At 43.7% G+C, this 26,859-nt stretch overlaps 1 protein-coding gene across 1 annotated transcript in view; it reads right to left on the reverse strand.

The window, feature by feature from the left end:
- Positions 1-882: 882 nt before the first annotated feature.
- The window catches only part of XPO4 (exportin 4), a 109,944-nt gene continuing 83,967 nt past the window's right edge, over positions 883-26,859 (reverse strand). Inside the window, exons 11-24 of the mRNA XM_082602027.1 lie at positions 26,306-26,482; positions 25,687-25,829; positions 25,038-25,183; positions 24,010-24,187; positions 20,514-20,673; positions 19,824-19,993; positions 18,868-19,042; positions 15,675-15,968; positions 14,570-14,753; positions 11,072-11,190; positions 9,563-9,694; positions 8,937-9,053; positions 8,442-8,534; positions 883-5,729 (exon numbers count right to left, since the gene is read on the reverse strand). Of these exons, the coding sequence (XP_082458153.1) occupies positions 5,532-5,729; positions 8,442-8,534; positions 8,937-9,053; positions 9,563-9,694; positions 11,072-11,190; positions 14,570-14,753; positions 15,675-15,968; positions 18,868-19,042; positions 19,824-19,993; positions 20,514-20,673; positions 24,010-24,187; positions 25,038-25,183; positions 25,687-25,829; positions 26,306-26,482 (2,286 nt within the window). The 3' untranslated portion in view covers positions 883-5,531. The remainder of the gene's footprint in view (positions 5,730-8,441; positions 8,535-8,936; positions 9,054-9,562; positions 9,695-11,071; positions 11,191-14,569; positions 14,754-15,674; positions 15,969-18,867; positions 19,043-19,823; positions 19,994-20,513; positions 20,674-24,009; positions 24,188-25,037; positions 25,184-25,686; positions 25,830-26,305; positions 26,483-26,859) is intronic.

The following is a 26,859-nucleotide window of genomic DNA, read 5'->3' on the forward strand; positions in this document are numbered from 1 at the left end:
CTATGTTTAAGGAACAGAACAAAAATGTTCCACAATCTAATTAATGCACCAAAGTCATTATTCATAAACCACTCAATATAAAGACTGTATGTTTAGAGAGCACCAATATTTTAAAGATGTCTTTTAAGAAACAATACCAGATGTTTATATCTGGGGCTCTAAGATCATCCACAGCTCCCTCCAACGAAAGGTGATCAGCCTGGGCCTAAGGCTCCCCCCTTGAAAATAAACGAGCTCTACTTGGTTCCTCAACAGCCTAATGGTTCTTTATCCACCCTTGGAGTGGAATCAGATCTCAATATAACCTAAGAAATACCATTACAAATCAATGAACATTCCAAGCAATATAAAGTTTAAAATAAATATATTTTCAAAACGCATTTTCTTCCTTAAAAAAATTAACTTTTCACTGCATATGTTTACAAGATGTAGAATTAGGTAAAAAGGAAAGTCTGTCTGACACACAGAAGAATGCTACTTTTCCACTTTCCCTGAAAGGCCAAAAAGAATGACCCAAACTACATTTACTACAAATATGCCCCAAATCCAATGATTTAACTAATAACTCTGAAATTGTTTCTAAGATTGTGAACTGAGATAAAAATAAATATGCTCAATATTACAGAATATAAATGAAACTTCAATTCTTTCTGAATTCTGGAGATTCTATGAGGGTTGGGTGTTCTCCCAGAAGGTAATGGAAATCTCTATTTTACCTGTGCAGATATGTCCTCATGTTTTTTATTTAAAATTATTCTGATCGTGTAATGTCCCCAGTGTCAGTCACCCTCGGCTGGTAAGTGAACTAGCACCATTCAATAAGTTTCATACAATAGTCTAGCTAGACACCCACGAACAAATCACACATGGTCAAAACAAAAATGTCATAAAAATATTTAGTGAAAAGACATATTTTAACTCCCATTTATGGATTAAAAAATACAAATAAAATTTTATATGCAGCTTGTAACTGGCTCAGTACATGGCCTTATTTCCTAAAATCGTATTGTAGCATCTTTTGAAAAATTAAATGCAACTTTATACCTTTATTAATAATGTTAATAGAAGTAAATATTTAAACAGTATACTCATGCCTGGGCCTCTTAAAAAAACTGAAAAGTCAGTATAAGTTTAAAATTTTAATATTTATAAATTTAAAACATTTTACACGTGCTGAATGGTAGCAGTGCTAACATTTTGTGACCATTAAACCAGAAACTCACTGCATGGAGCCTTTTCCTTTGTACAGAGAACCAAATCACAATACCAACCTTTGCGGTCTGTCAATAATTGTATGTGGTAAAAGACACCACACCAGGTAGCCTGGGCTCAGGACACACTTGAGGTCACATCCCCGTTAGGTACATAATGCAGATGCAGCGTTGAATGTCAGGCTAGGAAAATTAGCTATTAGTACATTCTGACAGCTCCTAAGAGCTGAGAGGCCTAAGAAAACAGACTTAAAAGAAAACCCAAAAACAAAATCTCTCCACTGCTGGGAAGTCTGGGACCAGGCGAAGAGCAAACCACAGAGGACGAGGGGGACAAAGATGGTTTGCAGTGTGAGCCTCGGGGGGCTAACACACAGGTCTCCCCGTCACCACGTTTCTGCCTTTACAAAGACTTACGTGTACAGAGCTAGGGGCCAGAAACACATCACCTCATCCATCCTCTTTAGAATAGAATGGATGCCCATTATTAAGCTTTTATCTTTACCTGAACCAAATACAGTCTTTGGCTAAATATGTCATGGGTTCCCATTATAATCAATCAGGAATACTTCACATTTCTTACATCTAAATTAAAATGTTTAAAGTTCAACGTGAACCATGGCATTCACTGCAAATTAATTTGAGCTCAGCAATATACCTAAGTTGGACATTTTAAAATTTTAGAAAATCAATTTTTCAAGAATTCTTAGATGCAGTGTTTTCAGAATATAGTTACCAAGTCAGAGAATATCCACCTACATTTTAAAATAATTTAAAACATTATTACATCCTCAAATCAGCTATGTTGTTTTATAGAGGAATTTACAGAAAATTATAATGTTAAGAACTCATATCCAAATCAGTGCCTTATTCTCTGGTTTTGAAAAACCCCTAAGAAGTACTGAGGTTTCTAAACAGTTAATATTTTATTCAGGAGCTAATAACGATAATCATCTGTCAGAGATGCTGACTTACTAGGTCTAATGACAACACCTCCAATGACAGAGGTGGCAAACAGAAAGAAGTAAAATTGTAACAGACAAAAATAGTATTTTAAGGCTCCAACTGACACTGTAAATTAAGATACTCAAACTTGAAATCCTTGAAATTGACAACTTGTTCCCTTCAATACTTGAGGGGTTCATACAAGTATTAACAGAAATGGGAAATATGGTGATAGGAGAAATACGAAGACTTGACATTTTTGGTAAACGAGAAAGTTCAACCAAAGACAGTAAGGGAAGTTAAATAATGCTGACTGGGGTAAGCATCACAGAGATGTTTGGTTTTGAAATGCAAACTGTGAAAAAATAGTAGTAACCATCTCCTCTGAACAGAGTAATGTAATATAATTAGAAACACGGTTTACAACAAAATAAGACTAAATTCTTAAAACCAGTTTGGAGAAAATTGTGAAGTTTTTTTTACATAAAAGGGTCACACTGTTGACAACTCACTGCAGTGATGGTTACATGCCACTGTCTCCCAACAGACGAAGAGACAGGAAGGACACTGTCAGATACTGTCTCAGGTGGCCCACGCCCCAGGCAGCCACCCATCCAGGACCACAAACGCAAACCAATCCTTCCAACAGAGCTACAAGAATTAGTTACAGGTGCTGCCACACAAACACAAACTGTGAAGGTACAAAGTCTGCAGAGACGGTGCCTTCAGAAATAAAAGGGCCAAGGAAAATAAAATCAAGCAAAGACTGAACTGAAAACGGAGGTGATAGAATATTGTGTATGAATAAGAGAAAGTTTATAAAACACAGCATTATAAAAAATCAAATACTCAACAGTGTCCCTTTAACATAGATAAAAAGGGGCACAAATAATGCTTTTGTTTTTAAACTCCTTTGACAACAGTTTTAGCAGTAAAAATCAATTTACTAGAATTAAGCCAGTCTTCTTGACACCCACTGGGCCAAGAGCATTAAAACAAAACCCCCCAACACTGAAAAGCCAGCAAACATAGCTGAAGACAAAACTCGACAAAATAAAACAAAAGCCCCAAACTAAACAAATATCCAATCAGGAAAACAAAATGCGAACAACTGAAAAGAGCCTGGCTGTTGCAATTAAGTGGCCTTTCCCACTACCTAAAAACGGTGGTGGTGTTTCCTTCCAGTTTGCCACTAACCAACATTCTGATGATATCTTATGTATTATTTGGTCCAATCTGAAGAAAATCTTGTTTCAATTAAAAGTGGTCTAATGAAAATGCAGGACTGTAATAGAATCTGGGCAAACAGCAAATACATCTGTCTAGATAAAAGATATTAAATACGGATGCCCTTTTTGTTTACCATGGCATTCCTTTCCTACTCATCTTTATTTTCAATAACAACTTGATTTCCTTTCCTACTCATCTTTATTTTCAATAACAACTTGATTAGAGTTTTGTCGCAGTCAGTGGACCAATCCAGTCGGCTGCGTGTCTTGGTGCCCTTAGGCAAAGGGACAGGGACATATTTAGCTCACAACTGCTGGGCACTAGGGAGCTGGGAAACATGAAACACCAGAAACAATGCAAACAAAGTGACTACCGCTGCCTCTGACTTCAAGTTCTTTAAGGGAAAGAAGAAGAAATCTAAAAATAAATGCACTGTCCAGAGCATGTTTAAGAACACAATAATACGTGCACTTCAGGAGGAGTGATACTAGTTTTGCCCTAGATGTCTTTTAAGACTTTCTGCTCCACCTCAGTTGTTACTCAATGGTGATCGAATTAAGAGAAATGTTCCTCAGAAAGCTGTGGCTCTAGGCTTTGCTTTCATCTGCGTCCAGCGGCACCTGCCCAGGCTGGATGGAATTCAGATGCTCCGTCTGGTTAACTGCAACTGCCGAGAGCACAGAGCTACCCTCACCGCCGTGCAGCAGTGCACGGGAAGGCGCGTCCACTCTGTGCAGTCCAGGTACTAACACCACGTTCGGAGGTCAGTCGAGCACACGATGTTAAGGACAGGACGAGAAAGCCCGCCCCTCGGAGGCGCAGTTTAAGAACGTGCCTGCACCAGGGTCCTCTGTCACTGTGCTGTGTGATTCTGACACTGCAGTGGGCACAGTGTCACGTGCCTGGTGTTTATAAGTTAGCTTTCGTTTCCATAATTTAAGCTGGCACACAGAGTTAAGGGGAGCACGGCACCAGTACAAAAATCCTGATTAGAAAAATCAAACCGGAGGATCTAAAGTGAATTTTTTAATCTCTTAAATTAAATTTACGTGGCTCCTGTGAAATGAGTATAATACCCACTCTAGAATAATTACTGCCCTAATGTCCCAACGTGTAAGAGTCTGTCTGAATCAGTAATTCACATCCTTTAAAATAGTTATTGCTTAAGCAAGCCATTCAGAGCAGATGATTAGCCATGGGCTATGTGGCTGGACAGAAACATACTCAGAAAGTTAGACTACATCTGAATGAGCCTTTCATTTCACCCATAAAACCACATAAATACACACAATCAAAAGGGCCCCACGTTCACAGCAGCTAACACCCTAAACCGACTCTGAAGCGTCAAGACTTGATTTCTTACTAAAACAAATCTGCTTTTTGTAATTTCTTCATAAAATTAAGGCAATGAGATGGCTACAGTTCCTAAAGTTCTTCTTATGGAACAAAAATATACATGTATTTTCCTCCTCAAGTTCAGGCATCAGAGTAGATTCACAAAACCTGCAATTACCAGGCTGCCGTGACACAAGACAGACAGGGAGAGCGTGGTTACAAGAAGCCACAAACACCTGGTGGTGCCCTTCCCCCGCCGAGTCACCTCCTCCTCATCAAAGGGAGGGCTGGGACAGCACACACCGCTCAAAGCTTGCCGGGTCTTCTGCACTGACTGAAAACTGCGGGGTGGCAGAGGAGAGGAACTTATGACAATCAAGAATCCAAGGTCCAACAAACAAATGCTGACTCCGAGGGCCTGTCTACAGGCGGGCCCAAGAATCTGCCTTGTCAACCAGCTCCTCAGTGATGCAGATGAACAGATATCCAGCTGACAATGAAAACGCTGAACTGTGGATAGCCACCTAATGCTCTGATAAAGAGGGAAAAGGCACTGAATACGTGTTTCATGGTGCCCATATCTCTTTGCACATATGTGGAATTTCATTTTGAGAGTCTGAAATCACCATTCAAAAGCTACAAGACCTACGACGGACTGAGGCTAATGCTTCCCTGCACCACACAATGCCCTGCCAGGCTCCCAAAATCCAAACGGCCAATGAACTGACAAAAAGAACAAGACTCAAGTCAACTGTTAGCAATTCAGTGCACTTTGCAGGAAGGATCTGATTAAGCATAAAGCTCTGTCGTTTATTTTACACAAAGGAGACCACCAACATTTGCCATAAACTCTTCTAAACTCTTCAGGAAGGCCATCTTCTGCTTCCGGTCCAGCACGGGGGGCGTGCTGCTTGCAGTGAGCTTGTTGAAGGCGTCTGCTAATCTCTGGTAAATAACTGGGTCTTGCTGACTTGACAGTAACGTTTCAACCAGTTCAGAATATTCCGCCTGTTGAAGAGATAAGTACACATAAGAACACGCACCTTCCTCAAATACCACACGAAATACAAATTAGTGGGCTATGGGGGTCCAAAAGGCAGGGTCTGACAGCTCTTTTTAATATTTAACATTTACTAAAAGTTTACTGTCATCTAGGTACTGTTCCAAGCTTTTCCATTAGTAACTCACTGTTTTATAACAACCGTGTGAGGAAGATATAGTTTATATCCCTGTTTTACACACCAAAGTTCTTCCACACAGTGAGATTACATAACCTACCCAAGAGCACAGGCCTCTGAGCAAGAACTGGCCGTGCGGCTCCAGAACCCAAACGATCACGTACCTTGTCACGTTGCCTCTTCGTTCTGTGTTTTCAAAGCACTTTTTTTTTTTGCATTTTATGATAGATTCTTAGTATGACAGATTTATGGTAGATTCTCAGGCCCTAAGTCTGCAAGCTGACTCTCAAGGTTTCCTGGAGGTTTACGCAGACGTTTTGCCCACACGGCGGCAGCCACGACACAGCAGGTACACACACGTGCCGACGGGGGCTGTGTGGGAGGTGGCGAGGGGCGGAAGGGAGTGCTGTGCAGAGGGGCTCCCTGAGGAAGGGGTCCCTGAGGAAGGGGCTCAGCGACACAGAACAGGAGGGCGTGGCTGGAGTTTTCCTAGTTTTACTGCCCTGCATGTACAGCCTTACACAGAGGAGAGGGTGTGGGGTCAAGGGGAACGCAACCAGGGCAGCTCTCCAAGCGAAGCTCTCCTGAGAAGAGCAGGCCTGCCACTCTTCCTCATTAGCTTCTTGGGATGTCATGATAGACGCAAATGGGGAAACCATATGTTAATTCCGTTTGGAAAAGAGCAGGAAGGCACGCCCCCCCCACCCTGCATGGGGCCAGGGGGCCGCGCTACCTGCCCTTTCCAGAGGCAGGCCTGCGCACGGGGGTAAGTATAGACTCAAGTCCCCCCCCGCGCCCCCTGCCCGAGAAACGGCAGTGCCTCCAGGGCCAGCCCAGCCCCAGTCCCTGCTCCCTTGGCTACAACGTGCACCCAGGTTTTTAAAAGGACATCATGGGGGGCTTCCCTGGTGGCGCAGTGGTTGAGAGTCCGCCTGCCGATGCAGGGGATGCGGGTTTGTGCCCCGGTCCAGGAGGATCCCACATGCTGCAGAGCGGCTGGGCCCGTGAGCCATGGCCGCTGAGCCTGCGCGTCCGGAGCCTGTGCTCCGCAACAGGAGAGGCCACAGCAGTGAGAGGCCCGCGTACCGCAAAAAAAAAAAAAAAAAAAAGGACATCAGAAAGCAACGGCCTATGTATGCGGAGCACGGAGGTCCACCCACAAGGGCGCCACCTGCAGGAGGCAGTACCCAGGGCAGAGGCGCCCCGCCCGGGGCGCAGGTACTGCAGGAAGGGGTCTTTAGGTGGCACGCAGGACTCCTCAAAATCCTCCCGTTTTAAAAGAGGGGAAATAAAATCAAACCCTGCGCACCAGTCACAGCAAATGCTACAGCCTCTATACTGAAGGATTAAAAAAAAAAAAAAAGCTGCCCTGGCCTATGACGTGGTCACACTGGGTTGTGTGCCTGTGTGTGGGGAGTAGGGGTGGGGATACACACTGGAAACCGAGGCAGCTGAGGACCCGACACGGCTCTTCTCGCACACCTGATGGGCACCCTCCACAGGGACAGGGAGGGACAGGCAAGCCAGCCTAACCCTCCTCCTGCTGTAGCCCCCGTCACGGAGCGCTGCAGAGGCTTTACAGGCTCCAACCAACCAGTTTTCCAGACTGCGCTATGAAATAACACACTGCGGCTTTCCATACTTTCTGAAGGCAGACTTGTCGGGGTCCCCAGGTTTATCCATCTTGTTTCCTTGCAAAGCTGTGAGTTCCTCAAGGGCAGAGACTGTGTCTCCGTTACTTTGTCCTGAGTCCTGGTTCCCAGCACAGCTGTGTAAGGACAAGCTTTAGGGCAGCGATTGCCATAAAGGACGGTTCACAACAGTGGAGAAGGGAAAGGAGCTGCTACTAACAGCTTGTCAGATAAACACAAAACAAAGAGTCAGAGCTACTGAGAGTGTGAAGAAATACAGCCTTGGACCTCCCTGGTGGCGCAGTGGTTAAGAATCCGCCTGCCCTCCCTGGTGGCGCAGTGGTTGGGAGTCCGCCTGCCGATGCAGGGGATGCGGGTTCGTGCCCCGGTCTGGGAGGATCCCATATGCCGCGGAGCGGCTGGGCCCGTGAGCCATGGCCGCTGGGCCTGCGCGTCCGGAGCCTGTGCTCCGCAACGGGAGAGGCCACAGCAGTGAGAGGCCCGCATACCGCAAAAAAAAAAAAAAGAATCCGCCTGCCAATGCAGGGGACACGGGTTCGAGCCCTGGTCCGGGAAGATCCCACACGTCACAGACCAACTAAGCCCGTGCGCCACAGCTACTGAGCCTGCGCGCCTAGAGCCCGTGCTCCGCAACAAGAGAAGCCACCGCAGTGAGAAGCCCACGCACCACAACGAAGAGTAGCCCCCACTCGCCGCAACTAGAGGAAGCCCGCGCGCAGCAACGAAGACCCAACACAGCCAAAAAGAAAAAAGAAAAGAAATACAGCCTCACTGAATGGTGTGGAAGCACCGAGGCACAGACCCTCTGAGGACTGAGGGACAAACGGCCCATCTGTCTGAAAATCCCCTCACTACACAGAGCGAGGGGCCCAGGGAGGCGTGTCCAGTACCTGATGCAAGCACACCAGCGTGTAGAACGCCTCGCCAGCCGCGGTGGTCATCTCTGTGTTGTGCTTTTGCAAAACCAGCATATCAAACACCAGCTGAAAGTACACAGTAACAACTCTCAATAAAGACACACGATGACCATATAACCCTCCAGCCCCTCCCCATTCCAAAAGGGAAAAAGAGGGAAAAAGAGGTTATTCTTCTTTATTAAGTAAATCTGAGAAGTAAAGAAAACGGTTTTTTAAAAATCCAAGGATAACGTGAAGATGTTATTGCTTGCTGTGGTGTATGAAATAATCAAATTATCAAATTCCATGTTATATTCACCACATAAAATTTCAAGAACTCAAAATAACCGTGGAGGATAACGTATCCAAGAAAGCTGATCTCCAAAAACTGCAGTGAACAGAAAGGCATGATCTCCTCGTGGATGAAGGTGTCAGCACTGCCCCCTGGAGGGAAGACCCCTGGGCAATGACTGCACCCAAACATCTCACCTTGAGAAAGTGCCGTGTTGCCAGGAAAAGTGGCGAGTCTGTCTCCTGTGCTTTTGCACACTGTTCAGCTAACGGGGTCAAAGCTTCCAGGCACAGCTGGCAAACCTCCGAACTCATTCTGATCACGAAGGTCAAAGAACAAACTAGAGATACTTGACTTACAAAAGATAAAAAAATTAAAGCTATTATCCAACGGATGGCTATTTCTAGAAGGTGAGTACTTCGGTGTGTCTTTACTGAGCTAGGTGAGGACAGGAGATTCCCAGTGTTTCTGAGATTATCCGTATGTGTCTGGGGCCCAGGACTGGAGGTTTGTGAGTGTTCTGACTGTGACGCACACAACCAAGTGGCAAAGATCAGAGACGCGGCAAAAGGACATGGCGCTACTACTTGGGCTCCATGAGACAGTGACTTTGGGGCCAGGGGCCAAACGCCTCTGGGTCTGTGAAAGGAGGACGAGGGGGCACGTTAATGAAAGAAACACAGAAGTGGGGCCGCTATAGGCATGACTGCTTTTTAAAGAAATAAGACTGAACCACACAAGAAAAAATGCAAATTTTGAAAACGTTTCTCCTAGCAACCTTTTTCCCTCGTGACAAATCATCACGACGCTCATGCAAAGGATATGACGTCATTCCTAGCTCCAACGAGTACATCAGACTTTTAAAAAGATCTTCAGGAAGCTGTGGTATCTTTTCAGGAAAAATCTCACAGATAAATGTGATTAATTTGTAGTATTGATTACAAAGGGTTGGAAACTGAAAAAGAAATATTAAATATTTAGATGAGCAAACTACTTGTTTTCATTAATGGAATAAAGTAATAACCATCAAGCTTCTAAGTATAATGATTTGTTTAAAAGGTATACAGGATATAGAAAACATAAAGACCTAATTAAATGTAAAAATGAGTTACAAGAACGGGAACACTTTAGTAACTAATATGAAAGTGATATATAGTAGAAACAGTCATCTTCTGGATAGTTACAAAAGCCATAGCCAATTCCAGATATTCTATGTTTACCTTGAAAAATTGAACAAAGCAGCCAAATCTGAAATTATTAAATGACCTGTGAATAAAACCATTTTGCAAATGTATTTATTTGCATTCAAGCATGTTGGAAAAATACAAGAACGTAATACAAACTGTTAAAATTGTGATTAGAACGGAGTATTCAGTCCTGCACTTCCAACATCTACTTCCTGGTTGCACAGTCCTGGAGAACTGAGGTAAAAAGTAGGTAATCTACAGCTAACCTCATTTAAGAAAATACACATCTAAATGTCTAATGGTTTATTTGATGAATAAACAACAAAAAACAAAAAAACCCGAAAAGCAAATCAATACACAGAGCTTCCTCAACTTCCCATCCTGCTGGCTGCTCTCCGCAGAGACACTTCTCCAGGAGGGACAAGCCTAGTCACAGCCGCGCACCAGGAACCTAACAGCTCTCACTCTGACCCTCATCTGCACAGGCCCCTCCCAGCCCTGCTTCCTCCCCAGACCCCTCCCTTCGCCCCTCTATCCTGTCCACCTCACTCTTCCTCTCCAACCTCCCACCTCCTGACAACGCAGGAGAAGAGACCCTCCCTCGATGGTACTCAGAGGGGGAAAAAGGGCAGCCTCATCACCACCACACCCTTGACATCAACCAGTGAGAGAAACCGAGGCCCAGTGCAGTCAGAACGTACGGAACTTGACCGGCTGTATGAGCCCTGGTTTCTTACCATCCCATTTCTCCACGGAGCGGCTGGGAAATGCCTTCTGTTGCCCAAACCCTCAGCCTGAGAATGATGTTGGGAAAGCACCAGAGAAATACACTACACATGAAACTTACTGTATGTGCTGAACGACAAATGATGAGGGAATCAAAACCGCGAACATCGGCACTCAGGTTCTGGAAGAACCAGTCTTTCCCTGACACTGAGCCATCAGTGAGTGCAGGGCTCCAGGGAAGGCATGGGTGTGAAGGACACAGAACAGCAACACAAACACTTTATTTCCACACACATTTAACAGATGAGTAGGTACTGGCCCCCTGAATTAAATCGGACATGTATTCGTGTCTGAAATATCTTGAACCTTCGAGTTCAAGCATATGCGGTTTTAATGTTCACATTCCTTTCTTCACTTACCTTCAAGAGGTCCTGTGACATCAAGGGCAGAATCAGGTTCACTCCATACAACACAACATCGGCTGCCGACACAGATCTGTTTGCTGCTGGCCCAGGCTCCTGACCCCTAAACACTTCATCTATAAAATGAGAACAACGCAGTCTTACAGCTGTAACATCAATAAACCTATGAAGGTAGGTATGTTCTCCTGCATGAAAGTGAAAGTGGAGTCAAGCCCCTAAGACTAAATAAATCTACAAGAGGATAATACAGCCTTTCGTGTTGTACTGTTTAGGGTCTGAATACTGGATGCAGATATTCTGTGTTTACATTATCATTCTACGACGATGAAAGTAAAACTAACGCTTAATCAATGTTTTTTGAAAAGTAAAATTGACCCCGCTGACACATCGGTCATACTGTGAGTTAAATAATTTCCACAGCACTATTCACTCTTCTCCTAGGTGTGTGGGATTTTTCTAAGCTGGAAAGGAATGGGGGGAAATATAGGAATTAAATATTGCATAAAAAAAGTTTTTTTAAAAAAAGCTACTAATATGACAAAGGATTGTTACCCTTAATCCATAAAGGAGTCATATAAATTACTCAGAATCTTAAAACCTAAACAGATAAAGGACCAAAATCCACAAACAAACACCTAACAAAACCATAAGCCCAATGAAAAACAAGTTCAATCCAATCATTAAGCAAGCAATACAAAGTTTTTGAGGATACTACTTCTGATTCATTAGATTACAAGTGACTTCTGAATGGTAACATTTAAATGCTGGTGAGGATACAGTGTGATAGTTGCCCTCAAAAGCAATATAGTAAGAGACTTTTGGGCACTGTATATAGTAAGGATATAAACATAAATTTAGACAGTGATTCATCCACAGAAGTAATTAGTTTATCACTGTAACAGCAAAGTTGTAAATACTCCAGATGTCCTATATTACAAAAACAGGGTTAGGTTCCAAAATGTGGACTACCACGCAGCCATCAAAAAGTCATGAAAAATTTTAACGACAAGGAAGAGGCTAATAATACATTAATGAAAAAGGCAGAATATAAAATTATATTTGGAGCATAATCACAAAAAAATTATACAAAATAACCAAAAGGGAAGTCAACAAAATGCAATTACTCTGGATTATGTCAAAGTATGGGTGATTTTTCTGTCCCTGTACTTCAAATTTTTTCTATTATGAGCATATTTACTTTCACAACAAGGGGGAAAAAAAGAACATAATGTGGTAAAAAAGCACTTCTACTTAAAAACCACTTTTTCAGCCTAATTCTGTACTTTTCTCCAAGAGCCTCAGTTCTAGCTGGAAGAATCCCATTTTCCAAAGCTGGGCACTGGCCAGCCTGGATCCATCTGGTAGGAAGCCTGGGCCTGCTGGGCCGGGGCCACGGCAGGCTGGCGACCGCCGCTGGGTCTGCTCGAGAGACGGCTCCTGGCCTGGGCTGTGGGACTCAGCTCTGCAGCCACAGGCTCTGCCAGGGGCTCAAGAATGTCGTGCAGAGGCTCATTTTCAGTTATGCTTTTATATCTCACCTGGTATGTTAATTTTATTTCATAATATTTAAAATATTTTCTCGGGCTTCCCTGGTGGCGCAGTGGTTGAGAGTCCGCCTGCCGATGCAGGGGACGCGGGTTCGTGCCCCGGTCCGGGAAGATCCCACGTGCCGCGGAGCGGCTGGGCCCGTGAGCCATGGCCGCTGAGCCTGCTCGTCTGGAGCCTGTGCTCCGCAACGGGAGAGGCCACAGCAGTGAGGGGCCCGCGTACAGCAAAAAAAAAAAAAAAAAAAAAAAAAATTCTCTTATCTCACCTATTATCTGTATTTTATTTTTAAAATAATTACTTAAAAATATTCTCTCCCTTTTTACCATCTATTTTATCTGTTGCTTTATCATTTCCTATTTTAATTGTCTTCATTTTCTTTTTTCTAGACCTCAACCCTATCCACCTTATTCTATTCTTTTTACCCTTATTTTGTACTTTCAATCCTGAGCATTTTGGCCTCAATTTCTTTTCTAACATTGTATTACGATTTCAATCCTTCTGCTTTTTTACTTTGAAAACCTGCCCGTCCACACTTACCCATACTGTCTACCCCACAGCTCGCCCCTAGGGGAGCCTGAGAGGGCTTCTGGCCCCTCCAAATGCCCTTCGTACACAGCTCTCCCATCCCTCTCAATACCAGTTCTTAACTGAGAGTCAGTTCCTCAGGGTACAGGGCTCGTATCCTGGTCCTTACACGCCTGCAAAGTCTACAAATCAACTAACACGGCATGTGAACCTCAGCAGGTCGTGTAACATACACCCTTCAAGGCAAAGGCTCAGAACAACTTGAGGCCTTAGAGGCACATCTGAGCTAGAAAAGGTGAAGCAACCCCGGCCTGAAGGAATCAGAAAACCTGGGACCGACACCCGCACGAGTGGCTGGGCCTGGAAACAGCGGCAGCAGAAGCCCTTCACCTTGGTGCCCCGTCACCTGCCCAGGGCAGTACAGCTCCCGGGCTGAAGCTGACGGTGCCTGGCACAGGCCAGCTCTGCCAGAAACCAGTGCTGAGTGAACAAGGGAAGTGAACCGGTGGAGGGAACAGAGAGGAACAGTGTCCAGTGTCAGGTGTGCTGAGCCCAGGGGGCGAGAAGGGATCGGAGAAGGAAGGAGCAGCAGCACCCGCTGCCCGGGGGTCAGCTCAGCCCAGGGAGGAGACGTGGACAGCATATCCTCCTCGTGGAGCAGGAGGTCCTTGTGTCCTGAGGCGAGGCAGGCAGTGGGCAAGAGGCGGTGAAGGAGAGCTGCGACACACAAGGCTCCGGGCACCCGGACATGCCCGCCTGTGACAACAGCGGTGACGACAACGACAACGGCAGGCACCAGAGGTACCTGCCAGCACACTGTGAACATGGTTTGGCAGGCACCGACTGTCACAGCCCCTGTAACAGCAAGGGAGGCCCAGGAAGGCACCAGACTCCGCAAGGTCATGCTGCTGGAGAGCCCCAGGTTAGGGCTTCGAAGTGTCGCCTCTCAGCCCCCAAGTCCAGTGGCTCCCAAACTGCAGTGGGCACAGGGCTGGGGTTTCCTCAGAGGACACGGAGGGGGAACTCGTCAGTAAAGCAAGCTCTGGACACTGGCCTCTGAAGTCAGACACGGGGGCGCGCGAGCTGCGCGTCTGCAGGCAAGTGGTGGAAACTCCTGGGCCTGTTTCCTCGCCTCTAAAATGCGTGCAACAGTGGCACCAGGCTCATGCTGCTGTGACAGGGACAGTGTCCGGCACTGGCTAGGAGCCTAGGGCAGGGAAGACACCAGCACTTTCATCTCTACCACAGGAAGGCCAAGCACACAGGGCTGTTGGTCCCGCCCGCCCCGTGGCCACGGGGACCGACTTCCACCTGTTCTGCAAATGGGACCACCTCGTGGGATGTCACATAATGAAAACACTGCTTTGCTTTAATAGAAACAAGCACGACAGCCAAGTGCAGGAGCCCTTGTGCAGGCTTTACCTGTGTCGCTGAAGTCTATGAACTCCTTGGACAGGAGGTTGGTAAGGAGCTCCATGATGAGAAGCAAGTCCTGGTACTGCTCCTCCTCCTCCGCGGTGACGTCGGCCCTCTGCCGCCCCACGTTGTTCTTGGAATACACGCGCAGCAGGGTGAGGCACGCCTCGTACAAGTTCATGGCTTTGGACTGGGAAAAAGCAGGCAGAGATCAGGCTACTGGGGGAGCCTGGCTGGGAAACAAACATAAATACTACAGAAGTTTAAGATGTGATCTAATAAATTTACTCTGAATTCCAACAGCAGCTCTAATGCTTGTCTTAAACTATAGTAAAGCATTAACAAAAATGAAAAAGCATAAAGATTACAGTTATATTTAAAATATTAGTTTTCTAACAATAAAATTTGACACTCTTTTTGTGTGCATTTGATTGTGCCCACTAGAAAGGCAATGTAATTTTGGCAACAGAACTGCTTTACTCCTGCTGTTCAACTTCTTGTACAACGTGTATTATTTTAAGATGTAAAATGGTTTAACGTGCAGAAGCGCAGAGCTCCAAGCATCAGAATACACGGCACCGGCCTAACCTCTGAACAGTGCACCTGGGACGACCTGTGTAACACTGACCAAATGTAACCTCACTTTTAAGCAGGTTCCTTTGATCTACGACAACAACACACACACAAATCAGGAATATCTTTGCTGAATGAATATAAAAGAACTTAGTGTATCTGAACATTCATCTGACTTACAAAACAAAGGTGCAAACTGCCACTTAAAATGGTTAAGTCCTAGGGTTCCACCACAGAGAAATTTGTTAAAATTTTCTACCCTAATCCATTTGTTTTATCAAATATTCCTCATGTGCATGAGTTTGACAGAGTAACATATTAGCCCAAAGAAATGCCTGATTATTAACATTTTTAGGACAAGAATTTGTATTCATTCAACATGCCTTCCTCTGAACTCTGAGTTCTTTTGAAAAATCTTTTGGAGGCATAAAAATATTATTTCAAATAACGTTCATTCAATCTGAAGCAAAGTATCTATCATTTTGTTATAGCTATCAGGAGTTTTGATCTGGAAGGGATCAAAGTAGACCGTGCTCACCTCTCCAAGATAGCATATCTGCTTATGTGCAACTTCAACAAAAACTTCTATAATGAGATTGACAGTCTCGGGGGTATTTTTGTAAACTTCCATCAATCCAATGCAATTGGTAAGGAAGTCCATTAAAAAGTTAAAAAGGATGGCTACATTGTCAACCTGGGTAGCCTCAGCGATGCCACACAGGGCCTCCAGCGTGGCAGTGATCTCCTGCTTCACCTCCTCCTGCTGGCACATCTGCGGAAAGTTTTCCTGGTTTATCACTCTTAAGAATCGCTGCTGAAGAGGCTGAAGAACCTACAAACATAAAGCGTGGATTTTTTTAAATGTCTGATTCACATGCTTATTTCTTCAACTTGGGTAAATATTCACCTTCCAAAACATTTCTAATTGCTGGAGGCAAAAAAGAACAAAAAACAAAAAATACCTGAACCACATGTTACAAGCCCCACTTTGAAGGTGATCCTAACTTCTGGCAAACAAATAAATAACACAGCACATGCAAAGGTGCCCACATCACCAGTCAACAGGAAAACGGAAATCAAAACCACAATGAGGTATTACCTCACATCTATCAGAATGGCCACCAAAAGGACAAGAAATAACAAGTGCTGGCGAGGGTGTGGAGGAAAGGGAACCCTCGTACACTGTTGGTGGGAACTCACATTGGTACGGCCACTTTGGAAACAGTACAGATGTTCCTCAAAAAATTAAAAATAGAATTACCATAGGATCCAGCAATTCCACCTCGCATATTTATCTGAAAAAGTAAAAACACTAATTCGAAAAGATACACGCACCCCTATGTTCATAGCAGCACTATTTACAACAGCCAGGACATGGAAGCAACCCAAGTGTCCATCGACAGATGAATGGATAAAGGAGATGTGGTACATATATGCAATGGAATATTACTCAGCCATAAAAAGCAAGGAAATCGTGCCACTCATGACAACATGGATGGATCTTGAGGGCATTATGCTAAGTAAAATAAGTCAGACAGAGAAAGACAAATACTGTACGATCTCATTTATACATGGAATCCAGGAGGGAGGAAGACAAAGATACAAACTTTCAGTTACAGGATTAATAAGTCCTGGGGATGTAACGTACATCATGATGACTACATGAGATGTAGGAAAGTGAAGAGAGAAAATCGGAGAGTCCTCATCTCAAGGAAAAAAATTCTCCTTAATTATTTTTTTTTCTTTTTCTTCTTTCGGTATCCATGAGATGACTGACGGATGCTGTCCATGTCACAATATATGTAAGTCAAACCATTATGCTGTACACCTTAAAGTTATACAATGATGTATGTCAATTACATCTCAGTAAAACTGAAAAAAAGAAATTATTACTTATGGAAAAGAATATAAGTGTATGCTATCATCATACTTCCTTATGTAATTTAAGTTCAAAAGAAGAAAAAAAAAGACTTCCTTGGGCTTCCCTGGTGGCGCAGTGGTTGAGAGTCCGCCTGCCGATGCAGGGGACACGGGTTCGTGCCCCGGTCCGGGAAGATCCCACATGCCGCGGAGTGGCTGGGCCCGTGAGCCATGGCCGCTGAGCCTGTGCTCCGCAACGGGAGAGGCCACAACAGTGAGAGGCCACAACAGTGAGAGGCCCGCGTACCGTAAAACAAACAAACAAACAAAAAAGACTTCCTCAACGCCATTCACAGGATTCTGCCACTATCTTCATCTCTTTCCCATTAACAACAACAAAAAAAGATATTTCATAAAGGGCCAGAGGGTAAATCTTTTACACTTCACAGGACATACTATTTCTGGCCCAACTATTCAATTACGATTTCACTGTAGTGCAGAAGTAGCCACGGAAAAGATGTAATCGGTTAAGCATAACTGCGTTTCAATAAAACTTTATTTATAGGGACTTCCCTGGTGGTCCAGTGGCTTAAGACTCCACGTTCCCAATGCAGGGGGCCCGGGTTCGATCCCCACACTGGTCAGGAAACTGGATCCCACATGCTGCAACTAGAAGTTCGTATGCCGCAGCCAAATATATAAATAAATATTTTTTTAAAACTTTATTTATAAAAACAGCAGGCCAGATTTGGTCTGTGGGCTGCAGTCTCCAACCTCTGTCCTACTGGGTGAAGACCAACACAAAGCTCCAGCCTGTTTTTCCCCTTCCAACTCCCCTGGGTATAAGAGTAAACAGGCATATTCATGAAGAGGATCTCTTAATTCTATTTAAAGCTGCACGTATGAAAATAAATTATTTAAACTGGAAACACATGGTCAGGCTGATTTTCATTCTGGCTCTGAAGTCACAGACTACTGCCTATTTCTGTTACTGTGCCCTTTCTCAACACTAAGGGCATCCAGTCACAGGGATTACAGGCTGGCAACCTACATGCACTGGTAACTCTTGGTTCCCAATTTAAACCTCATTATATAAGACGACGTGTCCAGGGTGGTGGCTATGGGTTGAATTACGTCCCGCCAAAACTGATGTGTTGAAGTCCGAACCCCTGGTACCTCAGAACATGACCTTATTTGGAAATAGGGCTGTTTCAGAGGTAATTAGTTATTAAGATGAGGTCCTTTGGGCGGGCCCCTAACCCAGTATGACTGGTGTTCCTACAAGAAGGGGAAATTTGGAACAGACATGGGCACACAGAGATGCAGGGGAATCAGGGTGGTGCACCCGCAAGCCGAGGAAAACCGCAGACTGCCAGCGAAGCACCAGGAGCTCCGGGAAAGGCCGGGAACCCCAGGCCCTCTGTCACAGCCTCAGAAGGAACCAGCCCTGCCCACACCTTGCTCTCGGATTTCTGGCCTCCAGAACTGTGAGACAGTATATTTCCATTGTTTAATCCACTAAGTTTGCGGTATTTTGTCACAGCAGCCCCAGCAAGCCAACACAGTGGTTAATTTGCATGTCCTTGTCCAAGACAAAGGAACACGTCACGGGTTCTTCATGGAGAAGCAACACACCAGCTCAGGCTGTCATTCGCGTTGGGGAAAAGGTGTCTAAACTGCCGGGCACTCGACAGCGTTCAACGTCCTCACGCAAGCAGGTCAGCAGGTCAGACAAACCCTAAGCGCCAACCCACTCGTTAGGAGGGAAAATACCAGAAAAGCTATGTTTCCACAGACTGTCTGCAGCAACACACAGATGAAACCCCGGCAAGGCGACGCGGAAAAGCCGCCAAAGGCAGGGGAATGGTTACCTCTGTCCAGTACTGCTGCTTGGTCTCTGCGTCCATGTGAGCGAAGCCCCCCAAGACAAGAGCCTTCATCAGCGTCCTCTGCACGGGGCTGGACAAGAAGTTCAGAGGTGGGCTTCGGCTCGCAAACTGCTTGGCTAGGTTCCACCAGCTTTCACACTGGATCACCAGGTCTGCCCTGCGGGGAGAGACAAGACGCATTACTTGCTTACAGTGCATGTGCACTAAGTAAACAAAGTGCAGGGCTACGGGCTTCAACTTCTGTTTGAAGTCCAGCACAGACAACCTGGTACAGACTTTGGAGTCTTGTATTCGGACCCAATTAGCCGTTTGTCAATGTGAAGTTTATTTAATCTCTCTTAATTATCAGTTTCCTGACCTGTAAAATAAAGATAACAACAGTAATAACAGCCCTAAATTTCGTGGCTGAGACTCTGGTGAAGTGATTAAATCAGATACTACATATGAAGTGTTTGCAACAGTACCTAATAAACTACAAGAATCCAACAACTAGTAGCCAGCGACAGTAGTCATAACAATCACTTTCCTATGAGGTAAGAAAACTGAGAACATCTCCAGGATTTGTGGTAGAAAGCACTAAAAGGTTTACTTTGCACAGTTAAATTATTAAGTGTCAAATTATCAGTGTTTCTCATCTTTAAAATGGGATAATACTAATGCGATAGCTGAAAATTCAAATAAGACTATTCTATATTAAAACTGTAAATTACTGAATTAAGTATGTATGTTACTCACAAAGATTCTTTGATGACAAATCCTTGAACATCTACGCAATCTTCAGTCATAACATGGAAAAGCCCTGTTTGCATTTGTAACAAGACTATGATATATTTTTTAAAACACATTGCTCCAAAAACGCAGGGTCTACCTAGACCTTAGGACCGTGTAACCGTTCACCACTTGAAAAGACTCCACTGAAGTCACACACGTCAGCTCACCTCTCCCTTCTCTCCACCAAGGTGACGAGCAGCTGCACCGTGTCATTTGCGAGGTCCTGCTCACTGCTGCACACCGAGAGGTTGCTGAGGACCTTCTGCAAGAGGTAGCCAACGATCCACTGAGAGCCCTCTGTGTCTGCTCCAAACGCTGTACTGAACGGCACGCTTATCTTCAGAGAAAACACATTTTTTAAGGTCAGAAAGAAAGATCTGCCGGAAAAAGGAAAGAAAACAAAAACAAAAAACCCCGTAGAGAAATCAAACTGAAGTGAGCACTAAATCTGAAGTACTGCTGACTTCACACCACTTTTCTAAATGTATTCATTTCCGAAGTCCAAAAAAGGACATCGTCAATGCACTGACGTTTCCCAGTGTGGTTTTCCTATTAGCTTTCATTACTCTCATATTACAAACACAGTCACATATTCACACCAAATACAAAGAACATAAATTAATCCATTCCCAAACAGTGCTCTGAACTTAATATAGGTTAAAATAAGCAGAAATCACATGATATGCTCTAGGAAGAAGTTAACAAAACAGCATGCTGTCCACACAGTTTTCTCTGGTGTGGAAGATGCTCAGCTCTTACTCACATTCTGATGAGAAAATCACCAAGAAAAATGTTCTCATTTCTATAATTCCCATCCTCATAAATCCAAACGAAGTCAAACGGTTTTACATTCTGACCTGATCGTACAGTTTCTCATCCACCAGGAGATAAGTCTTTGCCCAGCGTTTTAGAAACCAAACAATATCTTTGCCCATCTGAGGGCTTAGCAGGTGCGTGAGATCTGCCCTTATTGCCCGAGACTCAACTTCTGAAACTCTGAGAACAGCAGACAACAGCCTGTAGGTACAAAAAGGAAGTAATTTATTCCTTTATCAGTTTCTTGGCTGTCTAACCATATTTTTTTCCTAAAAAGCCCTTTTCTGTTTCTCAACTCTCTGAAATTTTCTTCAAGAGGGTTGGAGACAAATGCCCCATTTTATTGCTGACCTTTCAGGAAGCAGGAGAAAAGAAAAGGAAGAGAGTCATGGCTAGACTAGTCATGGCCTCTGTTGGGCTGTGATCACACGTGCGAGTCTCAGCACTACTGTCTAAAGAGATTTTTCAGGTTCAAAACAGAGAAATGCACACAGTTAAAAGCTACTTAAAACCCATGGACACTGGTCATTTTATGGTGTGGGGACAGGTCAGTGACTTATCCAGAATGTTCTGAATATTCAGTCTTGCCTCTAAATCTGACAGTCCTATTTATTTCCTAACAAACTTGACTTTTAATGGTATTTTTAAATAAAAACGTTGCTAGAATTACCTACATAAGTGCATGTATTGTCCTTTCTACACTACAGAATTCATACGCTGAGCAGCGTTAACACAGCACGATATGCAGACCAGTAAAAAAAAAAAAAAAAAGCTTTGTTCTGGGTTTGGAGGGGAGGCACAAGGGATCTATATTTAACCTGACTTTAGCTAAAAGGCAAAGAGGCAAAGGACTTAGCGAAAGAGCCCATCATGACACCATTCTAGGTATATCGGCGCGAAGGCAGGAACGCTGCTTTCATCGCTGCTCTCAGGGTGAGTGAAGCCATCTCCCTGCCGTGAAACCTCACGGGCAGTTTCAGCCCCTGGCCCACTGCTACCTCCTTCCCAGCTGGCGACATCCCCCTTCTCTGACCTCCTTCTTTACACAGGTGGGTTTACGGTCTTCTTGTTTCACTACGTACGCTCACTGTGCCAACAGTGCTCAGTTTTAAAAATGATTGTAGAGTGTGTGTGAGCAAAACTAGCCCAACGATCTCACAATGCAGTTTAAGCTGAAGTATCAAATGCTCCCCTTAAGAATAAACAGCTTAAAGGATGTGATCTGCAGCCCCACACAACGTGCATTAAGCAATCACAGTAACTGTGTAAATGTATGCACTGGGATTTAATCATCCTAGAGTTCTGACACCCATCACCATCCATGTGAAAGAGAAACAAGTTTTCCCCTTCACAGTTGGAAGCTTTACACTGTTTCTTTTTCTCCTTAAATTTTTATTCCTACTTCATTTCCCCACAGACTATTATCCTAATATAATAAGCTTCTTATACTTGCTTTATCGATCACACCATATACTTCTCTGAAACAAGTATATATAGATATTAAAATATAATTTTTTAAAATTTCCAGTGATAAGACTGTGTTAAAAATGTCTTCTGGATTGAGTTATCGTTACACAACTTAGTAGTACACAATTGAGCAAAATATCACACAAATTTAAATAAATTATTAAACACATTTATTAAAAATAAAACTTTACGTACAACACAAGGAATATAGCCAATATTTTATAATAACTATAAATGGAGTATAAACTTTAAAAATTGTGAATTACTATATTCTACACCAGTAAATTACACAATATTGTAGGCCAGCTATACTGCAATTTTAAAAAATTAAAATAAATAAATAAAATGGATGTATCTTAATAAGATTAATGTGGCAGGGTTTGATTTTTCCAAATTAGTCCATGTGTTACTTAATTCCTGTTTTTCACTTCAATAGATATGAGCACTGAGAAAACACGTTCACATAAATTAATGGGAGGCGTCTTTAGAACAGTGGGGCCCCTCAAGTACGTGAAGTAAAGCTCACGCTGACGGCACCCTGTAACACCGACACAGCCCTGAGGCCTGCACACCTGGCCCTCGGGCAGCCGGCCTCCTTCCCACGGCACCGACGGTCGGCTAACAACAGCGCCATTCCCTTCCTTCCTCCCTCTCCACACGAGGAGCTTGAAAGGGGGAGCGATCTGTCTGCTCTAGAACAGTGCCTGGTACGTAGCAAGCACTCGATAGTTGCTTGTCAAATGATGATTTCTTCAAGAAATGCGAACCACTTTCCTAGTAAACAAGGCCTGTCTCCCTCCGGCCGTTCAAGGTCACACTCGCTCTTTGGACTGAAGGACAACGGTGACTCCTGCTGTTCCGGTCCCCACCTCAACCCTTCACAGGCTTTGCTCTCAGACACCAAAATGTTTTGCTCCCTCACTGAGCCCCAAGACTGGCAAAAACTGTAAAAGCACTGAAAATACAAGGAAAGCATTCCTGAGGGTACTGCCCAGGCAACAACAGTGGCACAGAACACGACAGGACAGCAACCCTGAAATGAACTGACTCTGCAGTTAACATTCACCATGAACCAGACCAAAGCGATTACCCCATCTAATGCTGAAAGCATCCGCAAAAGGAAGAAATAAAACTTTGCCAATAGAGCACTGACATTGACACTGACATTTTATTGCAAATCAGAGAATGCAACAATAAAGGAAATAAATTCCCAAACATTTCCTTGATATCCACTTAACAGTTTAATTTAAAAAAAAAACATATTTTCTATTGCACAGGTTTAAATGGTATCTATGTTATTTTGCATTAAAATAAAAAGAATGAGGGGACAGCACCTTGTTTGAGTTCATGATTTTGCAACAGACTAAAACCAGTATTATGTCATTATTCTGTCTGCAACCTAAATTTAAAGTTTAAGATGCTGAAACTTAAATTGCTGTTTTCAAATCCACTTTTAGGAGAATATTTAGTTCACGTTCATCCCTCCTTAACTTCACCATCAAGAATTAATGGAAGTTTTACCACTCCTCTCAGGAAGATCACAGTGAATTCTTTCATTTGAGGCACACTGCCATCTTACAACAGGGCTCTCAAGGTTCGCACACACTCAGGACAAATATTTCTACTTTATGAGAGGCCAAGAAAGCCACTGGAAAGTCATTCCAGCTTCCTGAACAATAAATACGTGTTCATGTTCACCTGGTTTCTAAGAATTTCCATTCTTGGTGCTTTCATTCAGGTGCCTGAACCCGCATGAGCACTGCTTTCTGATGGTCAAGGGATGTGTTTGCAGGAATTAGACCAAATGTCCCTTCAAGGCCTCACTGCATCCAGAATAATCTTATACTTGTCCTCCTCGGTACTGGACACAGCTGTCAATTCCCACCAGAGTGGCATTGCTTAAATGTGCTGAGTACTTGCCATCCTTGTTTGTTTCAAGGCTTCTCCGAGTTTTGTCTTCTTTCGTGTGTCAGCTTAACAACCCGCCTGCCACTCGAGTCATCTACCCGTCAACTCAGAACTTATAAAACAGAATAAATTACAAGAGCACAGCTATAGAGGTCATATTACCTAATCACAGAATCTGTTCTGTTGTACCCTGGGATGGAAGAAGCCTTTTCTCCTGGAGATCCCAAAATTTGAAGTGTTGTATTAATGTCAACTTCAGATGAATGCTTAATGGAATATTCCATTATTTCTGGAGGTATTAGCGGAGTCTCTCCCTGAGTATCATCAGCTAAGAGGTAGCCTTCAGTTTAAAAAAAATTAAAAATGAACACTTAACAATCTACATTTAACAAATAGCACTATAAATGTTTTCAGTTTTATTTGATTTATATACACCATATAAATTGATGTAAAAGTAAATTATAAATGTTAATATGTTAATTCAAGTTTGATGAGAAGAAACTTTGTTTCTAAGATAATTAACCCTCAAAAACACAGGAAAGGACAAAGGACAAAAGTTTTATTCACCAATTTGATAATTCATACTGACATGTAGGCTTTTTACTCTGTGACCTTTTAATAATTTTCAGTACTATATTCTGTAAAGTTAATAGGAATTCTACTATTATCTTTATCAAAAGTCAATATTTGGGAATGCCTTTCCAAACATTAAGGTTGTTGTTTTTTTTTTTCCTGATTATTTAAAATACAGAAACACTGACAACATGGTTGCAGAAGAAGACCCTAAAGAAAAGTCCGACTGCTGGGATTTGAACTCTGGCTCCAAACATTAACACCAGTGTGACCAGGGCTGGTCTCCACGTCTCAAGATTCTCTGCGTATAAGATGGGGTGATAACTGATAACGACAGTAATAATAACAGCAACGAGGACAACCCTGACACCTACAAATAGTACTGCTGCAGGGCTACCGTGAATTCCACATAGAACATGTGGCACAGAACAGGCCCCGAACACATGCCAGCCAATACTGTACGGAAAAGCATCCAGAGCTCTGTGACATGCAACAGCTGGATCCAGATCTCAAGGTCAACCCTACGTGTGAACTACTGTTATTAACTCATGAAGCTTCTCTTAAGGCTGAGACTGCTCAGCTGGCAATTACATTTTACAAAGAAACAACCAACCGACCTGTAACTAAAATAAGCCAGTGGATATCTTCATACAGATCATCCAGCACCTTGCTGTCAGCAGAGCCTGAAGCAGGTGAAGCGAGGAGCTGCTGTTGCCGCCGCTGCAACTGCCCGTGGAGCCGCGTTACTCTTTCCTCTAATAAACTACAAGAAGGAAAATATCAACGGCTTCATGAAGCTCAGTAAGCAAAGACCCAGAACGACCTATTGCCACTTATTAGACAGCAGAAATTAAGATGTTAGCACAAAACACATATCCAAAAATATTTATTATGTACACAATGTTCTCATGGCGCTCTAAGAATTGTGATTTATTGTTTATGACATAGAATTAAAACATCGCTTTACAAACAATCAAGGTTTATTACAACAGGCATTTGAAAACCGGTTATTCCAAGTTGTTACTCATACGGGTCCCATCACTTCTCATACCATGTTTTCCATAATCTCTCTGCCATCTATGCTGTAGTGCCTGGGCTCCAAATGGACAAGCCAAGGAACGCAATCATGAGTGTGTTTCTGTCCATTTGCTCCGTGTGCTGGGGTGCGGGGAGGGGGTGTTTACAGTCCTTAAACACTGTAAGTGCTCGCCGGGGGACTGTGAATAGACAGTGTTTGTCCATGGGGGGTCTTTGGACCGTGTGTACCTTGTCAGGAGAGGCATACAGTGTTCTGCGGCAATGCGTCCTAGCATTCCTACACTGGCTAGTTGATCGGAAAACTGGTCTCGATCATCCTCCTGAAGTTCACTTATCTCTTCTTCCTCACGAGAGGCCACTCCGTTGGCAGTCTGTTATCGATGAAAGAAATAAAGACCGAGCTGTCACGTAACCGCAACACCACACGCGAAGGGGAAGGCCGAGCAGTGCCATGCCGGCCGCCCAGGCAGGTACCCAAAAGGGGGAAACTCGAAGAGCAAGAGTGGGGGTACGGACCGCCCACTATCGCACGTAAACACAGCCGGTGCACACCTACCACCCGCCTCCCACACCAGAGACTTCAACTTCTGTCACTGAAAAGATCGGACACCTTTAAGATTCACAGTCCCTCTGGATATCACCTGACAACTAGCAGGACACAGGTGGGTTACTGAAAACTAAGGAGATGAAGGTAACTACAAGCCACATCCCTCAAAACACGAACCTGTTTAGACTTTTGCTCTCCATCTTATGCTCTCAGCAAGTCCTCTGAAGGAGCTCACCTATGTTTCTAGTATTTATTATATGATGAAATAGATTGTTAATTACAATCTGGCTTAAAACTTACCAAATTCCTTGTGCCATCGGGAGCTGCTAGGTGGCACTGAATATAGGAATTGAACACTTGAACTGCATGTTGGGTGAAAAAGCCTTTATGGAAATGCTTGTCGTCTTGGACCAGCGTCAGCCAGGACTCCAGCAGTCTGTCATATGCTTCCATGTACACCATGTCGTCTTTATCCAGCTAAGAGCAAAGGACATTCACAAGACAGATGGCCAGAGAGTAAGACCGACATCACAGCAAGCATCCCACAGCCATACAGACAGACAGGTTTACAGCTTTTCCTTTAACAAAGGTTCCCAATTATTAATCAATGATCAAGCTAACTGGGCTCGTCTTAAAATTAACTGATTAATTCAAACATTGCAGTAAATATGTGTAGGCTTTTTATTAAACTTTCTAAAATCTTTCTAACTTAATCTAAATTCTTAGGCAAACAAGAATTAATGTTTATTTCTGTAAAAGACTAGCCATTTAGCGCTTTGCAGATCATGTGTTTTTCAAACAAAAATAATGTTAACGTTTTTCTGTAGTCAAGATGAGAACTGTTAGATTAAAGT

The sequence above is a fragment of the Mesoplodon mirus genome, assembly GCF_964341445.2.
Source record: "Mesoplodon mirus genome assembly, chromosome: 17".
Classification (NCBI taxonomy): domain Eukaryota; kingdom Metazoa; phylum Chordata; class Mammalia; order Artiodactyla; family Ziphiidae; genus Mesoplodon; species Mesoplodon mirus.